We start from the raw sequence: 20,684 nt of genomic DNA on the forward strand, positions 1-20,684 counted from the left end.
TTCTTTCAGAGGGAGGTTATGCCAGTGTGATAATTGGCAGCCCATATATAGTTCTTTACAAAAAGTATTTTCTGTTGCTCAGGCCAGAAACCTTGGAGATATTCTTGGCTAAAATAGTACCCCCAGTCCCTTCCTAACCCGTCATCCTGCTTTATTTTTCTTCATGGCACTTACCATTACATTATATATACATATATGTAGTGTATATATTATCTGTCTTCCCCACTAAAAGTTTTTTAAGGGCAGGGATTTTTTTTTGTTCTCCACTGAATCCCCAGTGCCTAGTTTTTGGCATGTAGTAGCTACTCAGTGAAGATTTATCGTATGAATGAATCCTTTTATCTTCTCCGGATTCCAACCCTTCTTGAAGAGTGATTTCGCTGTTAATTGTAATCTTTCCTTTATCTTGAAGCTTTCCATCTTGATTCAGTCCTTCCCATTTAATTATGCTCAGTTGCTTCTTTTTTGTTTGTTTTGTTTTGTTTTTTAAAATTTTTATTTTGTTATATTAGTCACCATACAGTACATCCCATTTTTGATGTAATGTTCCATGATTCATTATTTGCATATAGCACCCAGTGCACCATGCAACATGTGCCCTCCTTAATACCCATCACCTGCCTATTCCAATCCCCCACCCCCTCCCCTCTGAAGCTCTCAGTTTGTTTCCCAGAGTCCACAGTCTCCTAACTTAATATTTCTAAAAAATTTTTAGCCTTCTCTCGGCTCCACTTCCCTCTTCAGCATTACTAACTCCTCTCCAACCTATGCTTTGCCCATTACCACCTACCGGAACAGCACTCACTAGAGTCACAAATGACTTCCATGTCACTAGATGCATGTTTGTCAGTCCTCATCCCACTTGCCATTTGGCAGAACTGTCCTCCATGATCATGCATTCCCGGTTTTCCTCTTTTCTGACTCTTCCTCTTCTATCTACTTTGGAGATTCATCTTTCTCTAATGACAGTCACATATCAGAATTCTTCAATATCCAGTGCTTGGCCATCAGAGTCTCCACCGAGGGAATTTCCTAGGTGCTCAGGGCCTGGATAATCTTCTAAAAACAATAACCTACAAATATGTAACTTTAGTTAATAATTCTCTTCTGAGTTCCAGACTCATATACCCAAAATGCTTACTGAGTTTCTTTCTCTCCTTGGATGTGGCTTTGAAGGCACTTCAAAACTCAGCATGTCCCAAACTGAATCCATGAGTAGACTTCGTTCAGAGGAGGAGAGAAAAGCCTCCCAGACCTGGTTTTCCTCCACAGTACCCTATCTTAGTGACTGGCATGCTGATATGAAAGCCAGAAAACTGGGAGTTAACTTAGATATGCCACTCTTTCTCATTGCCCATATCCAGTCTTTCATGAAGCCTTGTTTTTTTACCTTCTCAAACACTCTAGAATCCAGTCACTTCTCTTTAGTCCTGCTGTAGGCGTGACCATCTTTACAGGCATTACTCTCAAGGCCTCCTAGTCAGGTTCTACAGTTCTGATCTTGCCCTCATCTGAATCCAAAGCCATTTTTGTGTAACTTTTATTTTGAAATCATTTCAGACTTACAGAAAAGTTGCAAGAATAGTACAAACAACTCCCCATTACCCTTGTTAATATTTTATCACATGTACTTTATCATTTGCTCTTGATACATATGCATACAGTTTTTTCTGACCCATTTGAAAGATAGGATGCTCCTTTACCACTTAAATATTTGAGGGCCTATTTTCTAAGAAAAAGGAAATTATTTTACATAACCACAGTACAATAATCAGAATCAATGAATCAACATAACTCACACTGACGCTATGCTAGTATCTAAGCTGTATACCTTTTTCATATTTCCTAAGTTACACCAATTCATATTTCACTATAATGCTTTTTATAGCAAAAAAGAATAGCAGTACTGGTCCAGGATCCAGTTCAGATCACACATTGCGTTTAGTTGTCCTGTCTTTAGTCTCCACTAATCTGGAAGAGTTTCTCAGTCTGTCTTTATGTCTTATGTCTTGTCATTAGTCCAAAGGAGTATGGACTAATTATTTTATTATAACGTCTTTCATTTTGGGTTGTCTGATGTCGCCTTATGTTTAGGTTGGGGTTATTTTGATAGGAATACCACACAAATAGTGGTATATATTATCAGAATGCACATGATGTCCATTTTCTTCAGAATCATCTTTTAGAAATATACATCTAGGGGCGCCTGGGTGGCACAGCGGTTAAGCGTCTGCCTTCGGCTCAGGGCGTGATCCCGGCGATCTGGGATCGAGCCCCACATCAGGCTCTTCTGCTATGAGCCTGCTTCTTCCTCTCCCACTCCCCCTGCTTGTGTTCCCTCTCTCGCTGGCTGTCTCTATCTCTGTCGAATAAATAAATAAAATCTTTAAAAAAAAAAAAAAAGAAAAGAAAAAAAAGAAATATACATCTAATATTGTCTCTCACGTGTTTAAAACCTTTCAGTGGTTTTCATTGCTCTTAGGATAAATACCAAGTTCATCTTGGTATATTATGATTTATGCCTACCCCTCTAGTATCCTACTTTTTTTTTTAAGATTTTATTTATTCATTTGACAGAGAGAGAGCCAGCAAGAGAGGGAACACAAGCAGGGGGAGTGGAAGAGGAAGAAGCAGGCTTCCCACCGAGCAGGGAGCCCGATGCGGGCTCAATCCCAGAACACTGGGATCATGACCTGAGCCAAAGGCAGACTCTTAACGACTGAACCACCCAGGCGCCCCATAGTATCTCACTTTTTATTTCCTTTCAGTTTTAAAGAAATATCTCCTTCCTAGGACAGTCACACAAATTTTTCCTTCAGCCATAAAGGCTCTTTTCCCCCTCCCCTATACCTCCTTCCCTTAGCCTACTTAGCAGAGCCTTTATGCCTCCAGTTTCTATATGGGAAGGACATAGAGATAGTGTTCTGGTTGGATGAGGGGGTGAGTGTAAGTGGGCCTCTTTTTGAATCTTCATTTGAATAACCTTTTATGTAAGATGTCCATGCCAAAAGCTGGTCAGAATGATTGGAGGAAAGTATGGGCCTTGGAGCTCTCTTTCTCTGTTCCCTCCAAACCCTGCCCTTTGGCTCAGTTCCCCCTTTAATCTAGAACTGTCCAGATCTCACCTCAATCATCACAGACCCAGAGAAGTCTTTTGATGCTGCCTTGACCAGTCCCTCTTTAGGGAACTTCGTATTAAGTCTTAGTCAAAGACTAAGTCAACATTTTTAGTATCTTGTATTCTTTTTGTGTGATTACTCAGGAGGACAGGTATGTTTTGTTCATGGTCACATCACCAGTACCTGCATGCCTGACACAAAAATAAAGATTCATTACTGAATGCGTGGAAGTGAACGCCTCATTCTCCTACAGTACTATTACCACATGTTGAGGCTGTTCCCTCTTTATGGAAACACCTCCTCCACCCTCACCTCCTAACTCCTATTCCCAGTTCTCCCACAACACCCCCATGCTGTCAAAGGTGCCCTTTTTGTGTGAACCCATAACACCTCTGCTTACCCCATCACAGCTTTTGTTTTATTCTAATTGCTTTTTACCATTTCCCTGTACTGAAGTGCACACTCCTGAAACTCAAGGATTATTTTATGTACTGTCTATCCTTGCACTTTGTATACTTTGTTCAGAGTAAGCTTTTATAAATATTTTTTGAATGAATAAATGTAGTCATGCCTCTTACATTCTTTTCTGATTATAAAAGTAATACATTTCAAAGTAGGAAGTTGGAAAAATGAAAAGTAAAAGGAGAAAATGAGTTGCATATCATGTTCGTTCTACCTTTCGTTATTTTTTTAGGCAATAGATTACTTTTAAATGCCTTAAGTTATTTATTTACTTATGGGAATATTTTACCTATATTTAAAAAAAATAAATATGTGAAGGGGACTAAGGGGTATAGACTTCCAGTTATAAAGTAAATAAGTACAGAAATGAAAAGTACAGCATAAGGAATATAGTCATTAATATTGTAATGTATGGTGACATCTGGTGACTACAGTTATCGTGGTGACATTTAGTAATGTATAGAATTATCAAATCTATATGTTGTATACCTAAATCTAATATAACGCTGTATGTCAGCTATACTTCAGAAATGTAAAATAAATAGCAGATCTTGTATGCATGTGTTTTTTCTTGATTATAACATTCTTAATGGCATTTTTTTCTAAGAAATTATTGTTAAATAGGAGATGGGAAAATGTTTCATCTATAACCATAATTTTTCTAGTATCTTCACCTCCCATATTTTATTAAAGTAGATTTCTGTGGAGACTTCTGTCTCCTTATTTTAAAAAATTTACCGAGTCAGGGGCGCCTGGGTGGTGTAGTCAGCTGAGTGTCCAAATCTTGGTTTCGGCTCAAGTCATGATCTCAGGGTTGTAAGATCAAGCCCTGCGTCAGCTGCACACTGGGTGTGGAGCCTGCTTAAGATTCTCTTTCTCCCTCCACCCCCCACGTGCATGTGCGTGCTCGCTCACTCTCTCTCAAAAAAAGAAAAAAATGTACACAAATTCTGTAATCATTAAGAGCAATGTAATAAATCCCTCCCCCCTTTGGTAGTTTAAAGTATACTGACTCTGTGATTTAGTCATTGAGTGAAACTCAGTAACCAAATATTTTTATCTCTGTAGTCAGCATCCTTTTGCCATTTGGTGACACATTTCTGTGGCACTTCATCTTTGGCACTATTGTTATAACATGGTCATTGCTCTTTCAGCTATCAGGCCCATCTACAGGCAATTTCTCAAATCCAGAATAACTACGTGTGTTTTATAGAAGGCTTTGATGTTATTTAAAAAGTGTTTAACAGGAGTTAAAACGACAGTATCTGAGGGGCTCCTGGCTGGTTCAGCTGGAGGAGCACGTGACTCTTGATCTCAGGGTTGTAAGTTCAAGCCCCATGTTGACTGTAGAGATTACTTAAAAATAAAATCTTTAAAAAAAAAAGACAAACCTACAGCATCTGAAAATTTTACTTTTTAAAAAATTATTGTCTGATAAGCAGTGTACCATTCTAATCATTTGTTGTAGACAGCTAAGTGAATCAGTCATCCGTAATTTGAAGGCTGATGTGTGTGTGTGTGATGGGAACCGACAGAATACGTGTCCTGTGACCCAGGTCTCTTTATAAAGGAAGTGGATATTTACAGCCTTCCTTTAGAGAGTTAGTGTGCATGAAATGAGAACAGTATTCATATTGTTTTGTCATTATACTTTCATTTGAGTGCTTAGTTTTTAATCTGATCTAACAGTAAATATATTTTTCAACAAGTCTAGAAGTGAAGACATACATGTAACTATGAAATGAGATGGGAATTAAACAGCTAATGATAGAATATTTTTCTAAGAGATTAGAGCAGAAAGCTCCCAGAGTTTAAGAAACAAGCTTATCAGGTATAATTTATACAAACCAAATTTATTCTGCTACTAGTAATTTTCATTCCCAAGTATGAAATCCAAAATTTTCACTTTTTGATAAATAAAAGCAAACTGTAAGCAGAGAATAGAGGCAAGGGGCATATGGGACTTCATTATCCTTACATTCTTAAAACTTTTCTGTAAGTTTGGAATTATGTCAATTAAAAGTTATCCCCCAAATTCTTATTTTTTTCTAAAATGAATGTATATTTTACTCAAGATTGGAAAATATTCACAATATTTATGTTTCTATTTGACTTTCATACCCTTCCACCTAACTACAAAGTCTAAACTTGATAAAACTATTTTGGCAAGAGGATTAGGGACTGTATACTAATTCGATTTCTAATATAGTCTTTTAGTCCCATGCCATTACTTTGCCTTTAATTTTTACTTTACAGGCTAATTTTGGGCTGAAGTGCTAACATCCTCTTGCCATCCAACTTGTACTTCTGATACGCTTTTCTTCACGTTAACACCTTGGTCATTAGGTTTTTCTTTTTATCAGCATTTTTCCCCTAAGTTATTTGCATTTTCAGCCCTCAGCATAATTCTTCTAGTCAACTAATAGCATACACTCAAATCCTGAGATTACCAGAAGTGAATGATTTCTGAATCTAGACTTTTTTCGTGTAACATATACATAAAATTAGCCTCATCTTCTAGAAATTTTTCACCTACATGTGCTGTCATTTTTTAATACTTAGGAAAACTAGGTTCATTTTCCAGAATTGGAAACCCAAGCCACAGGTGAGAGGTGACTAATCCATTTATAAGCAGTGAAGCCAGAACGTGGACTTGACTGGAATTCAGGAATTTTTATTTGCAGTGAATTCAGGCTGATAGGCAGCTAAGTGTTCTTGTCAGAGCACCTGACCCCGCTGAGGCTGTTTTCTCATCCACAATATGATGATCCCATTCAGCCCTCCCTTCAGGCTTGTTGTCAAGCACAAGCAAGGTGAAGTCAGGGGCAGTCACGGGAAAACTGTAAAATGTTCTAGTGTCTCATCTTTCTTTTTTCTCTTTATTATTCTGCATAGGAGTCTTTTAATTTTCCCAATTTAGCACTAAACTACTTGGCTTTTTAATGTTCCGTTGCCACATAATTCTTAAGCTTGTTACAACATAATTCTTAAGCTTGTTACAACATGGTTATTTTTCATCTTTTCGTTAGTATTTTGGGTGGACATTGCTGCCAGTAATGTTTTTAACTTTATGGAAACGATAGAGTCACCATGAAATCACTGAGGACTATAATCTATTTAGGATAATTTAATCTTTTGTTTTGCAGTCCCAGGCTATCTAATCTTCCTGGCTGGTCCCTAAAGGATGGAAATGCTTTCTTGGACAAGGTAATAATAACTGAGGCATATCTACACCCAGTGGAAAGCCATCTTGTCATACGAGAGCCACCGTATAGTAATGTGATGGATGTGCTCATTTTTTTCCTTGTGTATTCTCTGAAAAATCCCAGGATCCATGTAGGGTCTTCAGTAGTTGGTGATTATTTTTAAGAGCCTTTTAGGGAATCTCAGTGTTCAGATTCAGGTCCAATTTGCTCGTGTGTAAAAAGCTAAGAACTTCTGCTGCAAATACATTTTATCACCACAGAAAGAAAACTATTATTTTTAGAATTGCGATGAGAGTTTCAAAGGTAATGCCTATAGAGAGTTCCATCCAGTTCGTTCTATTTTCAGGCTGTACTGACTCCATGACTGGAAGGAGTAAAACTTTTTTTAAAAACAACTTTAAAATCCTCAAGTGTGGATTCTGTCAGCAGTTAAGTAAGGTAGGGCTTTGAGAAAAGTTTGGTTCTTACTCTTTGAGTGAGGGGAGGCCCTGGAAGGAGTGTCATTGTCTGATCCGATCACTCTGGTGGCCATGTGGAGAACAGACTGCGAAGCCAGTGTTTAACTTCCCAGGCAATGTGTTCTTTGGGGAGTGGGAGGGGAAACACGTTCTTGGGTAAATTTAAATAGAGGGGCTTCTAAACTATGAACTTTCATCTTATTCCAGCCTTTCTTGGTAGCTTAGAATGGACAGCCTTAGATAGGTCATGAAAAAGGAGCACAGTTCTAGGAATCTAGGATTTGGGGTTCTACTATGACTTTAATCACTGACTAGGCCTATAGTAAATGACTTAAATAATTTTTTTCTTTGAGGCTGTTCAATTTTTGACAGTAGATATCTCCACAGTAATTCCTTCTTCAGATCAGTTTTTTGGCAGTTAATTTATAAATGAGAGACCAAAGGTACAAAAAATGTTAAAACTATCATCTAGTTACATTTTCTACTAAAAAGATCAGAAGGAAGGTTAAAAACTGTAAAGCTCATCCATTCCATTCTTAGTCCTCTAAATCATCCTTTCTCTCTCAAATTTCACAATTGAAAGACTAAAGAAATTTAAAGATCCTTAAAAAGAATCATCTGCAAAGGCACCTCCTTCTTCTAATAGGTATTGTTAAATAAAGAGATGCTCTTTTTACAGAATTAATTTCTGTAACTGCACCCCAACCTCCAATGCAGGCCAAATGCATAATGTGATGCCAGATTTCCCTCCTAGCTAACTGTAAAATTATGTGACATTCAGGAACCTGTGCACTTGATTTCAGCCTAACTCTCCTTTTGGCTGTAAATCATTGTTCCCTGAGAAAGGCTCAGAAGCATCCCATTACCAGTGCATTGTGAGCGAAAATGACTTGCATGTGTATGTGGGAGCATTTCATTAGAAGGGAGTGGTGAATAAAATACAGGGACACTGTAAGTGTGTAGAATGGCAAATATGCTTCTCCAGACCAGGAAGGATGAGAGCCTCAGAGGAGACTTTGTCATGCGAGGTGGACATGCCCTGATGTGTAGCATTATGGGGAAGAAGATTACATAGCCAATTTAAGACCAGGCAGGACTTTGAAATTTCCCATGATTTGTCTTTAATCATATTTAGCCTTGTCCTAAGGGAATTGGGAGTCTTCTCTCATTAAACATAATTGCTTATTTGTTTTTTGCTAGCAGGTACATTGTAATTAGGAACTGTTTTCAGTCCGTTTTTGGCTCAGCTTTCACCGTTTAAATGGTAGTCCTATAAGGAGAGGAACCAGTTTATTACAGTGGAAGGCAGGGGAGGAAGTCTTCTGTCAAGGTTCTGATATGAGACTTGTAAAATTCAAAAGGAAAATCACACATGGTTAATTTCAGATAAAGATTGAGAGTAAAACCATTCAGACTCTAAAATATAAAGACACATATATATGAATATATAGTAATACATGTTCAGTGATTAATGAAAACATGATGGAACAAAATTCTAATAGTATTTTTCTTTTTCTGGAAAGAGCAAACTATCAACCAAACACTGACTTTTACTAGTTTCCTTATAAAATCATAGAAAACTTTAACCTTGATGAACCAAAAAAATCGTCCACAGATTTTGTAAAGTATGAGTGAGGGAAGACAGCAACTCTAGTGGCCTTCTGGAAACATTGTGGCAGCCCCTGTTGGTGGCCCTCTCCTGCTTCTTCTCTGTGTTGCTGTGTCATAATTTCAACTTCCAATACCTATATGAGTCTGCCAGAGAGTTTTTTCCCTAAAGCTACACTAAATGTAGGAGTGCCATGTAAATATCCTGGGACCCCCCTTGCCCCAGGGATGGTGACTCCAAGGTGTATGTTTTACACCCTTTCTTAGAGTTTCCCATGGGAATAAGTCCCAGCTGCCCACAGTGGTGTGTGGCTCAGTAAAATATCCATGGTCAGCCCCCTTCCTTTCCCTTTATCACTTGCCCATCCTCCTGTTCTTTTTTCAGCACTTCCCTGTTAGCTCGTACCCACCGTTTTCTTGAGGTCTGTTGGTGAGGAATCCAAACTAAGGCATATTGAATATGGTAGGTCATAAGCAGAGTGGGAAGTTGTAGTATATTCTCTTTCTGTATATTTTCTTTTGAATGAATACATTTGGTTTACAGCCCCAAATAAATTGTATGCTCCGCAAGGACAAAGATTATGTTCACAGAGGTGAGGGTGATGGTGGTTGTTTAATCCCTACCCTCTACTCTTCATCTCCCTCCTTGTTTGTCCCTTGCCCCTCAACCCTTGGTAGGAGGAGAAAGAGGCTCTAAATCAGTTGTCTAGGGCCAGGACTCCTAAGCTAATTGCATTAGCAAAATCACTAAGGTGCTTGGCCTCATCCCCAGATTTCTATCCCTTGGGTCTTAGATGGGACCCAGGAATCTTTACTTCCATCAGTGTTCCCAAATTATTCTGATATTGCTGGTATGAGCTACGTAACTATTACTTGGAAAGCACTGTATCATGAGTTAGAAAGCAGCATATGTCCACACATGCCTTGAAGAGTTATCAAGAAATGTACATTCAAATTCTGAGTTAGCCACCAACCAGCGTTTTTTATGCTGAATAGGACACTTAGCCTCCCTGAACCTAAACAGGAAAACAGTTCACCTGAATAACCTTCCGGCTGCCCTCCAACTCTCTGGAGGTCTGTGATTGTTCACGGAGAGTTTGGTTTGGGGATAGTTTCTTTGGTGCTGTGTCTGTTGGATATCTCTTCCAGAATTTTTTCCTTTTTGTTCCTTTTAGGAGCTAAAAGAGTGCTCAGGTCATGTGTTTGTGGATTCTGTGCCTGAATTCTGCCTGCCAGAGGTAAGATGAAAGTGATTCTTACTGTAGAAACAAAGCATATCTCTCAAAATGAAGTCAAGAAATAATTTTAAGGGGCTTATTAGCTTTCTGTTTTCAAATTGAAATGAATGTGTTATTCCAGGCACAATATTATGCAGCTAAAATACAATCATTTAGGAACTCTTTATATTATCTGTAAGAAATTTAACTCTCCTTTTTGTATTCCTTGCTCTTTCTGTAATCCCCACTGACACTTTGTAGCAGGGCGTAGTTTTGAGCAAGATACAGAAATAACTCAAGTCTTTCAGTTTTGTAATTATATGCCTGTGTCTTAGATTAGCCATACTTTTTGTAGTCTTGCTTACAGTGGGTGATTGGGAATTGCTGTTATTCAGCCAGTACAGTAAACTGTAGAAATTCTTGCTGACTTGAAATATATCAAATATTGCTTGAAATTCAGATTCTGAATTGAGCCATGGATACCTATTGCTTACATATTATTATCACAGAGAGACTTGTTATAAGAGTTTGGGGCCAGTTTTATCATTTTAAAGGAAATGAAGATCAGTTTCCATTCATTTTAAAGGCAGCTAATCTCAGCTGACAGTCCTAATCTCTAGAGCGGCATAGATGGCATTCTCAACAGACAGATAAAATAGAGGGAGGCCAATAGCTAGTCCCAGGTTCCTGAGGAAATCAATGAGAGAAGCTACCATCCTGTTCTTTCCGTGCACCCAGTGAATTACGGTGCCTATACGAGATACTTTAACAGTTCGATGCCAAAGGAAAATTTGGAGTACTTTTTCCCTTGTTGTTGTACTCTCTTCCTGCCTCTCCATTTCAACACTTTCTTTGATACTCTGTAGGTAAACTTTTTTTCTTTGAAGTATGTATATGTTCCCTTTTGGGATAGTGGAACGAAAGAGAAGAAAGACAAAGCAAGATACAGTAATGGAGGGTGACAGTTAAGGGAACAAGTTTGAGATAAAGTAGTAAGAATAAGGGTGAAGGTGAAGAGTTACCAAGAGTTCTGAGCTCTTCCTAACTGCTATTCAAGTCTTTTGTCACCTTCATGTTTAAGAATTAGTGAGGCAGGTCCCCATCTGTTCAAAGATTCCTAATCCCAAGTGCTACATTTATTTTCGGTTTTCTACATATGGCACTGACTGCTGCAACCTTCAGTTTATGGACAACAGTGTAGAATTTATGAATTGGTGCTCTGATGACTTTCTGACCTGCTCCATAGAGCACTAAACAATCAGAAATTGGAATTAAACAATTACCATTTCACAGTTCATCTTCTGCTGTGCTAAAGGATTATTGATATATTTAGGCTTCTAGAACTGTATAAGATTTTCCAACTTGTATTGTCTTGTAGTTTGTGTCAAGTTAATAATAGTCACTATTTTAAGGTAGAGGTAAGGCATTGTATGACTGGGAGAAAATAGGGGAGAGTCACAGGAACAGGAGAGAGATACTTACTCCAGTCTAGTCTTCACAGACTGCTCCCAGTCTTTATGGAATTTATAATCTAGTGTGACTACCTGAAATATTTTTGTATCCCCCAAAGTCCACACTAGACTGAGTATGAGGTCTAGGACAGTATAGTAAGCCGCCAGTAAATTATGAGTGTTTGACCTAATTCATGTTCTGTAGAACCCAAGTGTGTCTGTATACAAGTTGAAAATTAAAATAACCCTCATCGGATTTCATCAAGTGAAAGAATGTAAGCAAATATATAAATGTGAGTATATAAACATGGATTGGATGTTAAACTTATTTCTCAGAGAAAAATGTTTATGTAGGCACTCTTGATATATACATACAGACAGAATATAAATATAAATATATATATTTTTTTTTTCTTCCAGCTGTCCTCACCAGATTTCTCATCATTCTAGACTCTGTGGGCTGATTCTTATATATTAAAGAGAAATTTCAAACTCATCCATTTCTGTATGCAAGAGGGAAAGTAGAGATGCTTTTGAGCTTTCTTATTGCTTCAACTGTTGTTCTCTTGTTTTCTTCTGGATCTGTCACTCTGTGATTATGTCTTAATTTTCTTATTTGTTTAAAAATGATTCCAGAGAGGTCGTAGGGAACAGAACTAGTGGAATGTTACATGACCCTTCATTATGAGGGTACTGTCTTGGAAGTGCCATGAACAACATGGAGTTAAGGGTGGTGTGAATTGGCTATTACTGGTCATTAGGCATTTTATTCACACAGATTGCCATTGCCCTATCAATGAGTAGCTTCTGACCTCTAATCTACATGCTGTCCTCAGGCGCTGATTATGTCTTGTTGGCTTTATTAAATTAACTTATTTCGTATGTAAAGTCATTGAACTAGAAAATACCCACAGCCCAAATGGCACACCATCTTTAATATTTGCAAAGATGGAGCAGACATCTTTGTTCCTTCTCTGTGAGAGACATATTAGCTCAATAACCCGTTCTCCTAACTAAAACACTTCCTTGCCTTACCCCATGCTGTCCTTTGTGCACCATACAGTTTCTCAGAGGGAACTTCAGTGATTGAGATGATGTCTCTGAGCCACAGCGACTCACGTTTTCCCACAGAGAGTGCCGGTTAAAATGTTGCATCGCTCCAACAACAGTGCCCCAAGGCTTGCTTTGCACTGGCTCCCACAGCTGGGAGGGGACAGAGATGAGTCACACAGGATCCTTAACCTCAGAGATATTTAATACTAGAGGGACAGAGTGGTACTTTGAGGAGCTGTTGCATGCAGTGGTAACTGTCAGAAGAGGGACATCCATTAAGTGTGTTGGCAGTTCTGAGGGGGAAAAAAATTTTTTTTTTCAATCTGGGCAAATCACAAATCAGGAAGCCTTAATGGAAGACGAGAATTGAGCCTTAAAAGACAGGTAGGACTTAAATATATGGGAAAAACAATTCCTCTTTTGAAAAGGGTTTTTATAAAATTTACTAAACATGAGTGGCATTTTCCCTTTTCATGTGACCTTAATAATGGAGTAAAAGGTAGACTTGAGTTAAGGCTAGGACAGAATATGAGAGTATAATTTCCTTTTATGATTCTGCCACTAAATTTTTGTTGTTGTTGTTCTGTATCCAGCACTAGTGGTCAAAAATTATCTCAAAAAAAGAAAAAAGTTTCCTCCTGCATTTGCCTCATGAAGAGCTGGTTTGGTCATGCTGCTCCCTCGGTTGCCGGTGAATCTATAGCAGTGCTGTGTTCGATTCTGGTTCCCCTTACGGCTCCTGTTGTGCGCTCTCTGCTTCATGGTAACTGGTTGAACCTGCCAGGCAGCAGCGGCTGAAGTGTCCTGTGTCATTGACCCTCATATGGCAGAACTCTGTTTTAGTAAAATCAGAGTGCTGCTGGTGCACTGGCTGCATTCTCATCGTTCGCCATCCTGCCCTGCTCCTTAATGTCAATATTAGGAAATCTCCTAAAATGAGAGAGTGGAAGTGTTGCAGGAAAGGCATCATTATTCTGTAGTACAAAAACGACTTCTCTGCGTTCTGACAGCATCATTTTTCAGTCACATCATGCTGATCTGTATGCCCTGAACAGATATGTATCATTCCCGCCCCTTTCTTTTCAGACCGAGCTAATAGATCTGTCTACGGTGGATGTGATCCTCATCTCTAACTACCACTGCATGATGGCACTGCCCTACATCACTGAGCACACCGGTTTCACAGGCACGGTGTACGCCACAGAGCCCACCGTGCAGATCGGCAGGTGAGAGCAGTTCTTCATATCCCAGGAGCAGGTGGCCGAGGCACTCCTCTTCATATCCCAGGAGCAGGTGGCCGAGGCACTCCTCCTTTCCGTGGTGTTGTGGCAGGAGTGATTGGTGTCTCCTCCTGAGCAGCTAACCCAAAGAATTAGCATGAATAGACAACTCTCGAAATAAAACAAGTGTTCATTGGAATTGCCTCGAGATTAATGCAGCGAGTACTCTTAGTCTTTTGTGTTGTTGTTGTTTTTGAAACAAAGACTGGAGGAAGGTGTTCACAGAGACAGCTCCTCTGTGCAGATGATACTAATTAGGGGAGGTAACGTTGAGTAAGACGCCACAGAGTTGCAAGGCAAAGAGCTTCAGGAAAAAGGAGCATAGCACATTTAAGAAAAGAAGAAATTTTATTACTTTGCTTTCAGAATTCCTCCCTTTATGATTTAGTGCAGACTATAAATAGAGACAGCTTGTAGAAAACAGAAGAAGTAATTAGACAGTTGATTTGACTATACTTTTGACAGAGTGCAACTCAGAACTCTAAGGAGTAAAAGCCTTCCTTTGACTCTGAGAATGCTCTGCCGTCTCTCCCTCTACCCCTCCCAAGCCTTCATGACACAGGCAGTTGCTTCAAGTCCCCCTAGCATCATTCAGTGACAGAAAAGTTACATGAAGAAAATCAACTACCCCAGAAAAAAGAGTTGAAGCAAACTAACAAGTATGGTGAAAGGTGAAGCTATTGAGGCTCAAAGTAAGGGATCAAGGTGTTGATATGGACTCTTGGCTTTGGGCTCCAGTGTCTTGCAAAAGTACGACAAGATGGAATGACCGGAGATGAAACAAAATATGCCCTGGCTTTTGTGTCAGCTCCCATTAAAGAGCATGTAATCTGTACAGAGAAGCATCGGGGATCTGACGAAGAGACATTACAGGGAAGTAAAACACAAGGCGATTGGATCAGTCGCAACTGATAAGCTGAAAACATTCGACTCTAGGCTGAAAAAGTTACAGCGTGAGGTGGGACACACCAGACTGTTCTCCAGAGAGCTACAGCCAGAATAATAATGCGCCGAGATTCCAGACCTTTGAACGCTGGAGCTCGTGCTGCTCCTTCAAGATGAAAGGACGGGGTGGGATTAGGAATAAATAAATCCAATGGAAATGAAATGGAAGTTGTTCAACATCCAAATGCTAGTAAACTGATGGCTTGCCATATCTCTATATTCATTGGGAGAGGATTTAAGTCAATATGGATCATCTATACTGGATTCTGAAAGGGGAGTCAAGAGGTTAAAAATGTATTTCTCGCTTTTGGGTCATTCCCTAGCCATGCAGGAGTCTAACAGTTCTCTGTGCCAGCTATTCCTCAGAGCACGTGCATCATTGATCCACTCCAGTGAGGCGTTTCTTAGGTTCCCTCAGTTGTGATTCCGTCGTGATCCATCTTGCCATCTGCACACAGAGCCTGTCCTTTTGCAGGTCCTTGAGTTAGGCTTTTAGGATTAATCCTGAGAGTATTTTTCCACATAGAATTTTGTAAATTCCCAAAACACATGTCAAGAAGACATACTTTTCCAGTTTAAAATATCCATTTAATATTGTCATTTAAAAAAAAAAAAACCAATACTGGGTGCCTGGCTGGCTCAGTCAGGTCCTTGGGTAGCTCATTCGGTTACACATCTTCCTTCGGCCCTGGTTATGATCCCAGGGTCCTGGGATCGAGTCCCACATCAGGCTCCCTGCTCTACGGGGAGTCTGCTTCTCTCTCTGTCCCCCCCCCCTGCTTGTGCTCTCGTGCTCTCTCTCTCAAGTAAATAAATAAAAATCTTTAAAAAAAAAAAAAATCCTACCCCACGCCTGCTGCCACCAAAAACAGGTACTTCATATTCATTTGACTTTTTCTCCCTTTATATTTTTAGTTATATGAAGGCAGAGAGCTTAAGACTGAGAGTTAAACCACAGGCTTGTATATTTCAGTGTTCCAAGATAAGATGCATGCCAGGCTTGTTTTAAAGCTGAATTAAATCATTTATGTTCGAAATGTTTAACATGGAAGTTCAATGAGGTGGTTGGGGTTTTGTTCAGGTTTATTTAAACGGGTGTCCAAGTTTATGTGCAACAGATAGACAGATGATTGGGGTGGGGGGAAGGCAGACAAGCCCATTTGTTTCGACTACAGTGTTAACAGTGGTGTTTTTCTCCTTCTTTTATGACTGTTCACCACTTTTTTCTTTAAACTCAGGCTTCTCATGGAAGAGCTGGTGAATTTCATTGAAAGAGTGCCCAAGGCTCAGTCTGCCTCCTTGTGGAAGAACAAGGATATTCAGCGGTGAGCAATAGGCCTGTCTACTCCTCTTGACAGCAGACCCTTAGGCTTTGCAAAACAGTCTCATTTGTTTTCTTATGTTATGCTTTAACATTTGTACTGTTAGAACTGGAGATTCTCTTTTCCCTGTTTTAGGGAAAGGCTATGTTTGATTGTACCAACATACTGTGAGAGGCAACTGTGCCATGTCCAAGGTACTGTGCTGGGTCTGAGTTTTTAAAAATTAGTAAAACAGTTGGCACTGTCTTTGAGGCGCTCCGGGGTTGATGGGAAATCAGACCATTAACAAGTAAATTATAGTCTTGGATGGCATATATCGTAAGAGGTGCCTGTCACGGTGCTGTAGACACTCGGAAAATGAAGAACTTTCTGTGTAGGGAAGCTGAGGAGGACATTCCTTAGGAGATGACAATGAAAGTGGGTCTTGGAGGAAGAAAAGGACTCTTCCTGATAGAAAAGGTCAGGAAGTGCATCTAGGCACAGCATGATGGGGATAATAGTATATTTGGGGACCAGGGAAAAGTACAGGGTGGATTAGAGTGGGAAAGCAGAGAGGAGAGGTGAGAGTTGAAACTAGAGAGGTATATTGGAGCAAGATAATGAAGAATCTGATGTGTAAAGTTTGCGCTTTATAATATGGAGAGTGGGGGGAGTCCCTCTGTGGTTTATAAGGAGGAGAGCGATGTGATCACATATTTGTTTGGGGGAAAGTAAGTCTGGAAGCAGCGTGGGGCATGGATGGGGGTGCAGAGACGGGGCAGAAGACCAGGGGTAGGACTATCAGAAACGCGAGGGAGAACAAAAGCCTGAACTGAGGTAATAGCGGTGAGCATGAAGAGTCTGACTTAAAAGAAATTTCTAAGACAGAATTGAAAACAATTGGTAAGAACTATAAAAGAGGCTGTGAAGTCATCCTTAGGAAGGTTAAGAGGAGAGCTGAGTGGAAGCCAAGGGGAAAAGGAAGTTTCTCCAAACCCGGGCTTGCTAGTGGTATCAGATGCTGCAGAAATATCCCATAAAATGAAGATGAGACCCTTGGTTATGGAAATCCTAGAGAGATTAGTTTCAGTAGAGTACTGGGAACAAAAACCAGATTGTAAGAGGTGACAGAAGTAGAACTATAATGGCGGAGGGAAGGAGGCAGCTCCATTCTGCTTCCATGCTCTCATATTTAGTTGGCAGCGGAGGACACTGGCCAGTCTTAGCCTACTGCAGTTTCTCTGAGCCTCCCAACCACTGCCCTGCCTCCTGGCACCACATGGTCCCAGCCTTCCAGGCCTCGCATCCAGAGTCTGGAGTAAAAACTTGTCATTGGCTTTTTAGGTAGTGGGTATCCCATTCGTGCCTACCCAGGTCCTCTCTTTTCCAGCCACCTTGCCATTGAGTTCTCTTCCCCCGTAGGTCAGTGATTTGTTAGCTGTCTAGTTATCTGAACTTTGGAATGTCTTAGTTTTTGTGAATATTCCTTCTACGAGAATATGTATGTATAGGGGCACCTAGGGGGCTCAGTCAGTAAAGCTTCCTACTCTTGACTTCGGCTCAGGTCGTGATCTCAGTCGGGCTCTGCTCTCAGCGGGAGTCTTCTTCTCCCTCTCCCTCTGCCCTCCCCTCCTGCACATGCACGGGTGCTTTCTCTCTCTCTCTCTCTCTCTCTCTCAAATAACAAATCTTTAAAAAAAAAAGAATATATATCTGTAGCTAAGAGAATATGCTTTGTTTTTATACTGTAACTGTTCTAGAGTCTGAGTATCTGAGTGTCCTCTCTGCATTCCTTTGTGTATGTGTTACTTGTTCTATTTAACTTACATAGCACTTGCTGTGCCAGACACTATTCTCAATGTTTTACTTAACTCCTGTAATTCTTTAACATCATTTTACAGAAGAGAAAACAGCCACAAACAGGTTAAGTAACTTGCTCAAGGTCAGCCAACCAGTGAGCAGTAAGGTTTGAATTCAAACCCAGGCAGCAAGTCTAGTCTAGTTCCAGAGTTTGTGCTTTTAACCATTATGCTGGGCTGCCTCTTGGGCACACACGTCTCTTCTCAAGTGCGTGTGAGCCCCTACATGTAAGGGAAGGGGGAAGTATGTGTAACTGCACGTTTTCTCTTCTGTTTTATGGATCTTCTTTGTGTCTCCATTTCCTTGATTGGGGATATGGTGTCCATATGTCTTCGTGGTGGGAAATGTTTTCTGGACACACACACGTCTGAGTCTTCTGTGTGTATGCAAATGACTTCCTTGATCTGACCACACTCCTGCTTATGACAAGGTCCCTTTCCCTTCTCATTTTGCATTCTTATTCTCAGCTGCCTTTCCTCCTGCCCATTGCTATCCCTCCTTCCTCTTTTTCTCTCTCCCAGGTATCCACTGGACCACATCAGACCTAGTTGTCCACATTTCCCTCCTGAGAAATTTTAAGACTTTGTTTTCTTTCCCCATGGAACATGTACGCCTTGGCTTCCCTTACTTCCTCCTTTTAAATTTATACCCTTTATAATATTCTGCCACAAATAATTTTGGCACACCAGAGGTGATGTTCAAAGGTCACTGTTTCCTGGTTCCCAAACCCTGGGCCAAGTCTTAGGAAGTCCCACATCCTTATTTTGCCTTTTCTTCTATGACCTTGGGCAGAGTCCTTGGCAGTTTTCCTTTGCCTCCCATTCTTTGTAAAATACAACAAGATAACTGGTTTACAAAAGAAGTGCCATCGTTTATTAGGAAGAAGGGTGAATTGAACTGGAAGGAGCAGAGGGCGGGGAGGACAGGGCTGCAGGGGGGAGCCTGAAAGTTATTTCCTAAGGTGCTTAGAAAATCTCCCTTTTAAAAAAGGGTGCTCCTTGAGATAAAATCTTGAATTTGCTGTCTCGCCACCTGGTGGGCAAAAATCTGAAACTGTTAAAAGCTAACTTGGTAGAGGAGCAAGGAGAATAACCTGCACTATTGGAGAAGACTTTATTTCCCTATTTCATATATCGTAACCAGATTTCTGATTCTGGTCAAGTATTTTGCTTTGGCTTTTGAGCACGAAATGAGCCACAGTTATTGATAGAGAAAAAAAAAAGAGTCTAATTATTGGAAAGAATATGCTGCGGTGTTAGAGAACCAAACCAAGCAAGCTGTGTCCTCTTTTTCTCCTGGATAAACTCAGCATAAATATTACAAGTGGTAGAGGAATTTGAAGAGCTATTTTGTAATTGACATCAGACAAAAGAGTTCTTTTGAAATATTCACCTAGAATTTAACCTTGGGCCAGAATACTAAAAGTGCTTCATTTGAATAACATTTATGCTGAAGGATTTACATCACTTTAAAATTTCTGTCACACTCCAGTTTCTATCTAGTGTCCCAAAGTACTGTGGCAAAACTAAATCGAGAAACACTGTTTTTTGCTGTCTATTACATTGACATTTTTCCCAAGTGATATGAGCTGTGTCTTATTTTTTCATTCCCTCCTTTTTTTTTTTTTCCTCTTTAATTCCTGTACTCACCTTGTCAAGAGGGGTCTCAGGTAGGGATCACAAACTCCAATGCCTCTGGGGATGGGGAAGGTCAATACAGGAGCGAGGTGGACCTCAGGTAACTGTGGACCAGCGACCACACCCGTCTACAGGGGCAGCTGACACACAGTTTCGGCAGATTATGGCCATATGGAAACGTGAGCCCATTGCTGCCAAATCTTCCCTTTTTTTTTCTTTTTTTAAGAGAAACTCAAAATCTGGATGTTTTAAATGTGATTTTTTTTTTCATCTTTTTAAAATGTTGGCTCACACGTTAAAATAAAATCCTGTATGATCCAAGCAAAACACCTCTGAGTTGGATTGGAGACTCAAGCCCCCGGTTTTTGACTTAAACTTTACACAGGCTGTCTCTTGGTTAAGTGCCTAGAAGTGATACATTTTAGTAGCTTAAGTTATTTAATAAGACCGTGAACTAAAGAAAATAATAAATTAAAATCTTTCAGACTCATTGGTCAAAGGGATCTGACAAATTCTCTTAAATCATTTGAAGTTAGTTTGAGTTAGCATTTGATTTAGTATTAGTATGTATACCAAAAGAAGCTATTACTCTTGCTTTTTGGCAGCTGTCTGACTCCCTGCCTCAGTTGACACTGCTCCTTGAGATTTATTTAGAAGTTAGCCATCTTTCTTCCTCATTTTGATGCTTTAGTTTACTCCTCTTGAAAAAGAGATTTTGAAGGGTAAGAAAAGGAGACTCCCTTTGCAATGTAATTTTTGAGTCTCTGACTTTCTCATACCCACATTAAAGTTTAGGGTTTGTAATAGAAAATTTTAAAGCAGAATATTCCACTTAAGAAACTAAACCATCAGCTAAGATTTTTCTGTATAAGACTAGAAGTCTACAGTTGTAATTAAGGATAAATCATTACAGAATATTGTCATAACCGTCTTGCAAGCATTAAGGAATTGGGCACCGATATATTCCTGGCTGATATGTTATGACAGTTTTCAGTAGTCAGAGCTTAAAATGTGGGTTCATACCTTATAGAAGACATGAAAGAAGACGTAGTTGAAGTTCCTCTGCTCTGATGTTTCATGGGTATTT

General features: G+C 39.8%; 1 protein-coding gene across 1 annotated transcript in view; it reads left to right on the forward strand.

The window, feature by feature from the left end:
• The window catches only part of INTS9 (integrator complex subunit 9), a 103,545-nt gene that overhangs the window by 34,216 nt on the left and 48,645 nt on the right, over window positions 1–20,684 (forward strand). Inside the window, exons 3-6 of the mRNA XM_026518912.4 lie at window positions 6,728–6,788; window positions 10,029–10,091; window positions 13,661–13,800; window positions 16,038–16,124. Coding sequence (XP_026374697.1) covers window positions 6,728–6,788; window positions 10,029–10,091; window positions 13,661–13,800; window positions 16,038–16,124 — 351 coding nt within the window. The remainder of the gene's footprint in view (window positions 1–6,727; window positions 6,789–10,028; window positions 10,092–13,660; window positions 13,801–16,037; window positions 16,125–20,684) is intronic.

This window comes from Ursus arctos, unplaced genomic scaffold, assembly GCF_023065955.2.
Source record: "Ursus arctos isolate Adak ecotype North America unplaced genomic scaffold, UrsArc2.0 scaffold_11, whole genome shotgun sequence".
Lineage (NCBI taxonomy): Eukaryota > Metazoa > Chordata > Mammalia > Carnivora > Ursidae > Ursus > Ursus arctos.